The sequence below is a fragment of the Macrobrachium nipponense genome, chromosome 40 (genome assembly GCF_015104395.2).
Source record: "Macrobrachium nipponense isolate FS-2020 chromosome 40, ASM1510439v2, whole genome shotgun sequence".
Classification (NCBI taxonomy): Eukaryota; Metazoa; Arthropoda; class Malacostraca; order Decapoda; family Palaemonidae; genus Macrobrachium; species Macrobrachium nipponense.
This window is the reverse complement of record NC_061101.1, coordinates 25,472,625-25,479,454: the sequence shown is the minus strand read 5'-3', so window position 1 is coordinate 25,479,454 and position 6,830 is coordinate 25,472,625. Positions and strand designations below refer to the sequence as shown.

Genomic DNA, 6,830 nt, shown 5'->3' with positions numbered 1-6,830 from the left:
AGAGATCATTATAAGGTTTTTTAAATAACAGGAAAGGGCGGGATTTTGGCAGAATATGAACATTTGGCTTTGCCAAAGAAAAGGATTCACCCAATTTCTTGGATACTACTTCTCTTCTTCTTTGCCAATTAGAGTGAGAGCTTGTTTCGTTTCATTGCCTAGCTATCTCTAGGCATACTTACTCCTGCTACTTTATTATTATTATTATTATTATTATTATTATTATTATTATTATTATTATTTCCTATAGATGTTTACTTTTGATAAATTTGCGGTACTGGGTTGAAATGTTTCATTCATATTATTTATATTCTTATCTTTACTACTGGGAATCATGGCAAGGGTAATATGAACATTGTTCAAAGGAAAGACACACGCGAAACCTGTAGCAAATATCAATCCGTGGCGAAAGTCTCAGTGAGAACTAGAGAATTGTGCAAGACGCAATAAGTGTGCTCTGTTCTTCAAACGGTGCAGATGACTGTGGCCAGTTTTTTTTAAAAGAATTTCGAATGCATCGTTGCAAATCTGTACGTAACGGGACAAAACTTCTTTGCAGCAGTTTCCAGGATACTCTTGCTTCCCAGTCTGATTGTATCATTCTTCGTCATCTTATTCCAGAAATGCAGGACGTACGAATCTTTGAAAAGCTGTGGAGGAGAAAAAATACCTTATTACAGCTTTGAGTTTTTTTTTTCTGGCCTTACTATGCTATTTTGTGTCCTATTGCTACGACTACGTTTAGTGGTAAGGTCATAAAGCTTGCAACCAAAAGCCTGTAAAGTAATATTTAGTACTAAACCAACACAGGCACATTCTACTACTCTTCCCGGTACAGGAAAAATATAAACCTTTTAGTATACCGAAGAAAACTATTGCTGAGTTGTTGCTCCTTTGAGTTTTTTTATTGTTAAAAACCTTGAAAAATAAATATAGAATAAGAGAAATTGGAGGTTTGCGTTAGGTGTGGTGGTCTCTGTTCGTAAAGAGCACCTTGAGAAATGTTGTCAGTCTTTCGCCTTGTGGGTCTAGTCTGGTTTTGAACACCTCTCTCATTTTATGCACGAATAATGTTATCATCAGAATCAAAAGAACTCAAAAGAACTCAACCTATATGAGCGGCATTAACTCTCGTCTTGATCAGTGGGTAGTACAGTAGTACTTCCTTTGGAGGAATCAGGATAGCGTAGTAACTTACGTTATCAGGGACAGTTGCCTTCGTTTTCTTATTTGATATTTGCTCCTTTGATCATGTTAGTTTTTTCTTTTAGATTATTCTCAGTTTTTCGTTCAGGTTTTAAACATAACTGTGCATGCAAGGGATGAAGTAGCTCGTCCTGTAGTCTCCACACAGAAGTGAGTATGGTGATTAACAAGAAAAATTACTGGGGAAAAGGGTCATTATTGATGCCGAAACTTGTAACCTGTACTTTATTCGTTATTCGTAGTGTAAGACGAACTGAAACAGAGAAAAGTTTAAAAACAAGAAGTCAAGGTAAAAAAAAAAAAAGAAAAAAAAAGGAAAAAAAAAAGGCTGGAGGTGAAAGGGTGCGTCTATTGAATACGTCAGTGTCAGAACAAAAAGAGGGCAAAACACTGTCAAGTGAGAGGTGTAATTTAAACTATTGCCATGATTTCTGACCCCTGACGTGTGGGATCATGGAAACCAGTGATATAACCCTGAATTCTTTAGACTTATGTTTATATCCGGACATTTGTCCTTCCCTTTCAGTACATTTCATGAAGATTCACGGCTCGCTGATGGATGTTCGTGAATAGGTTCGAGGTATTTGATTGCTGATTGGATCTGGAGAGGGATGGAATTGCTTGGAGTTCCTCTAATGTGAAATTCTTTTGCCCATATCTTTCGTGATTGAATAATGGGGAATGTATTTCAAAACGTGGCCCTCAGCATCGGGGATGACATCATTAGATTGACGTCGTTGACAGGTGGTGAGGGTCACAGTGTCTGTCCCGGAAGTGAAGTGACGACTAGGTCGGTTGTTCAATGAGTTCGGTTGGCGGATAGGAATGTGGAGGCAGTTAAGAGGGCCAAAAAATAAATAATTAAAAAAAAAAAAAAAAAAGATAAATGCATTAAAAACTGAAGAGCATTCTATGTTTATATATCTTTTACGACCGACATTTTACCATTTATTTACCTTCTCCAAGTCCGTTTCCGTTCTCTCAGCCGTGAAGCTTTTGTGTTCCTGGTAAGGTACGGGATAGAAGTGCCGAGGTGTGAGCAGGGACATGTTCTGGCAGCCCCCTTCGTTTCTGGCGATGTGGAACAAGTTGGCTCCTTTGCACAACTGATTCATCACTCTTGTGATGGCGGCGGGGCCGTTTTGACCCCAGACGTTGCCCTGTTAATGAAAAATTCCAAAGGTCAAGATATTATAATAAAAAGGTTAAATAATTCCGTTCTAGTTGTTCACCCAACATCGTACGAGTTCTGCGCACTTGTAAAAAGGAGTATAATGGGTCATTAGATTGCAAAGCCCCGTGTGGGGATTGTAGTGCCGTCAGTGTACCCCACACGGTGTACTGTAGGCTTTACTTAAGGTTCTTTGTAGCGTCCATGCGACCCCTAGTTGCAACCCCTTTCATTCCTTTTACTATACCTCCATTCATATTCTCTCTTTCATTTGCTATCCATCCTCTTCTAACGATTATTTCTTAGTGGAACTACGAGGTTTTCCTCATGTTACACCTCAATTTCCATTTCAGCACTGAATGACCCCATAGGCCCAAGTGCTTGGCCTTTCGGCCTGAATTCTATATTCCACTTCGTTCCATTAGATTATTGTAAAACAGTTTTATCCTTATTGGTGGAAACTGATATGGATCCATAGGAGATATATAAGTTGTCAGTTCTTTAACTGTATTTTGGGTTTTAAAACACAACTGGAAACAACAGATATAGAAATGCGAATCTGGAGGGTTTATCATCTCTGTTCCTAAAGGGCAATTTGAGAAGATTTGCTGTTAGGGTAAATGACCGAGCGGCGACATAGCGGCCACCTCACCCAGAACGTGGCCACCTTCCCGAAAAAAGTACTACTGAATTCGCTGCCATGAGCATCAGTGAAGAGTTGTGACCCATCCAGGCACCACAACGTGACCTCTGTACTTCTCTCGAAGTAAGAGTTTCCACCTAATTTATGAAATGATGGCATGATCCAAGCACTTTTTCGGTAAGTGGCCGCGTTGCGAGAGAGGTGGCCACTATGTCGCCGCACGGTCATTTACCTTATTCTTTTGCGTTTGGGACTGAGAATGGTTTTGAAAAATTCTCTCTCTTTTCGTACAAGGCATGAGAAATAAAAGAAGTCATAACAAATCTGTATGAAAATCAAATATAAAGACGGAAATAGAAAAGAATAAGAAAAGTCTTGACATTAATTAATATAACTGATGAATTTGAAAATATTAAATATGAACAAGAAATTAAGATGTAAAAAATTATATAAAAATGTAAATAATAATAAAAATAAAATAATGAAAAAATGAAAGGAATAAAATGATGATAATTAAAAAATGAAAGAAAATAAATGATTATATTGAAAAGAGAAAAAATTATAAAAATGTTACAAAATATAAATGATGAAAGAATAAAATTGTAAATAATGATAATTATAATAATAAAACAAAGATGAAAATAAAAATAAATATAAGAAAGTAAACATTTAGAATTATGAGACAAATTGAGAGACTAAAACATTTAAAAAAATAAAGGATAATGTAATTAAAATACAAATAATATAATAAATCACTTTCAAAAAGAAAAATCAACTAGTAAGAAATAAAGACATTTACAACTACAAAATAATTTGTTTATGAAAAACTTCATAAAAATAAAAGTGATAAACACAAATGAAATAAGAAAAAGAAACAATAGCAAAAAACCATAAAAATAAAAATGAATGCAATATTAGCAATCACAAAATTGAAATAGTTTTTAAAATTGAAAAAGTAAATTATAATAAAAATTCAAAAAGAAAATTCTCTCTCTCTCTCTCTCTCTCTCTCTCTCTCTCTCTCTCTCTATATATATAATATTATATATAATTATATATATTATATATATATAATAATATATATTATATATATATATAATATATAGAGAGAGAGAGAGACGAGAGAGAGAGAGAGGTTTTCTATTTGAATTTTTTATTATAATGAACTTTTTCAATTTTAAACTAGTTTAATTTTAATATATACATACACACACACACACACATATATATTATATATATATATATATTTATATATATAGATATATATATATATAATATAATTTATATATTATATTATAATATATCATAATATATAATATATATACTACCCTATATACTATAATATACTTCATCATATATATCTATATATTGTGAGTGTCAACATTTTCTGTCTAACCACTCTAGTTGTGTTACTCCAAGAATGTCTACATTATTTTGTACGTATGATGATCTCAAATTCTTTTTGATGAGGTTAAAATCAGTTTCGCGATTGCGAGTAATCGTCAAGTTTTTTATTCAGCACATCGTACCTTGAAATTCTCCTTGATGTCTTCCATGAGCATCCAGTACGCCTTGTGCCGAGGCTGGCCAATCAGAACTGCTCCATTCACGCCGGTGTCTTTATAGAGTCCTACTGCGTTGGTGAACTTGTTCGTGTTCGCTATGCAGATGGTGTCGGAGTCTGTATAAACGCCTCCCAACTTCCACACGAGGGCCCCTCTCACCATGTTGCTCAGGTTTGACTCCGGCCAGTCTGTTCGTCATGACGGGAGGGAATCGTTGGAATTATTGGACTTCTGGTCCATTTAAGTTATGGAGCTGTGATTGCTGGAATGATAACGTAACTTTGCGGCCTAGTCTTTGAGATTGAATGATGCATGAGAGTTACATCAGAATTCTAAATACTACTACTTTGTTGGTTTCTAAACAGTAAGCACTCACATAACAAAATAGTCTTTGAAATTTAATGATGCTTATTATCATGTCAGAATTCTAGATATTCCTTTGTTGGTATCTAGAGAGTAGGCAAGAAATTCCAAGTCTTTCCCTTTTATATCCAGCAGTAAATACCAAGCCTTTTTCGTTTATATCTGTCAATAACTACTAAGTCTTTCCTTTTTATATCTGTCAATAACTACTAAGTCTTTCCTTTTTATATCTGTCAATAACTACTAAGTCTTTCCTTTTTATATCTGTCAGTAACTACTAAAGTCTTTTCCTTTTATATCTAGCAGTAACCGGCTCCATCTTGGGAGAGGAAGAAACTATCTGGGGACTTGGGTGCTTCTTTCATCCTAAATAGGAAGTTAAGTACTTGGATGTCAGTTGCTTGTTTGGATTGTAGCTGGTGCAGGAGAGAAAGAGAGAGGAAAAAGAGAGAAAAAATACCTATTTGCAATCAGTTACTGGTCAAAATATGAGCCGCAATATGATATTTAAAGTTAGGAAGGCTTTGACCAGGTAATTCCTTACACTGACCAGAGTGGAATCATCCAATACACTTGTTACCAACTCATGCAGGTTGGCTTTGTAATCCACCGCTACTTCTACACCGATCATTGGTACTGTGGCCACTTTTCTGATCTTTTTCTGTACAAACAAGACTAGCAATCAACAGAAAATCACGTGTGTAATAGAAACACATTTTAACTGTGCATCAGGGTCGAATACATGACTCGAGTATCTCAGTTGGTCACTTTGTGGCAAAGCTGATAACACCTTTGCCTTCACTCGAGAATTTTGCCTTGTCTCTCACTCAAGTGTTATTGCTTCGACCCCGACGATAGGTATGAATTTATTACTAGGAGTGCATATTAGGAAACCAAGAGTGAAGATGCTAATACCACAGTGCATTAATTCTGAATCTTTCAAGTAACTGACTTCAGTCGGACACTGCTTACTAGGCCTTAGGTATTGGTTGTGTGCCTGCTTTTAGAATTGAAGCTAAATTTACCTGTGTTCTTCAGCCATTTATCAGAATTGAAGAGATCCCAGAGAGGCGTCACCTTAAATACCTCTCTGAAGTTACTGCTAACAACCCTGATGTTAGGATACTGGTCGAGAAGGCTCTTCAGGATTCCTGTAGTGTCGCTTATGAATGGAGAAATTAAGATGTACCACAGGTCCTTATCTGGGTGTTGACCTGCCCAGCTGCCCGGACAGAACAGAAAGTTGGTAGTGAATAGAAAGGTGGTGATCTTTTGTTCATGCATTACGTTGAATATATTAGATAATTCCTATTATAAGATTGGGTTTATATTCACTACAAAATTCCTGTCATCGAATAGGTTATTTAAAGTTAACATTGTCTATTGTTGATGTTCAAATTATTCTCAGATAAATATAGAGTTGATAATAGAAATTGTGCAAATGGTGGTACAAGCTTGAAAATTGTAGTGAACATGCCTCAGTAATACTAGTCAGATTAGCCTGATTGGTCACTTCAGTATTCAAGATGGTGACCATTTTCCAAAATGGTTGCCGTATTGACCTTCGTAAGTAGATGTAGTTCATGCAGTTGGTCCGTCTAAATGATAGCTTTGATAAGTATGTTTTCAAGCGATGCTCAGATTGTTTCTTTCTTTTTATCTGTCGTTTATGGCTGATTTTATGTTTTTTTTCTTTAACGCTTGGTATGTCGGCTTATGTTATACTTCAAACCAATAGCTATTGCTTTATATCTATTCCTGAAGGCTTTCAGTTTATATAGCCTTCTCTCGTATTTTTATATTGTTTCCTTATTAGGTTTCCAAAGGTTGTGCAAATATGTTTTGTTGTAGAGAATTTATTTTCTTCTTTTGCAGTGCTAAT

At 35.4% G+C, this 6,830-nt stretch overlaps 1 protein-coding gene across 2 annotated transcripts in view; it reads right to left on the bottom strand.

The window, feature by feature from the left end:
* Positions 1-308: 308 nt before the first annotated feature.
* Positions 309-6,830, bottom strand: part of LOC135212026 (lactosylceramide 4-alpha-galactosyltransferase-like) — a 69,985-nt gene continuing 63,463 nt past the window's right edge. For both annotated transcript variants that reach the window (XM_064245320.1, XM_064245321.1), the window contains exons 5-8: positions 5,974-6,170; positions 4,550-4,773; positions 2,163-2,366; positions 309-650 (exon numbers count right to left, since the gene is read on the bottom strand). In XM_064245320.1, coding sequence (XP_064101390.1) covers positions 498-650; positions 2,163-2,366; positions 4,550-4,773; positions 5,974-6,170 — 778 coding nt within the window. In that variant the 3' untranslated portion in view covers positions 309-497. The remainder of the gene's footprint in view (positions 651-2,162; positions 2,367-4,549; positions 4,774-5,973; positions 6,171-6,830) is intronic.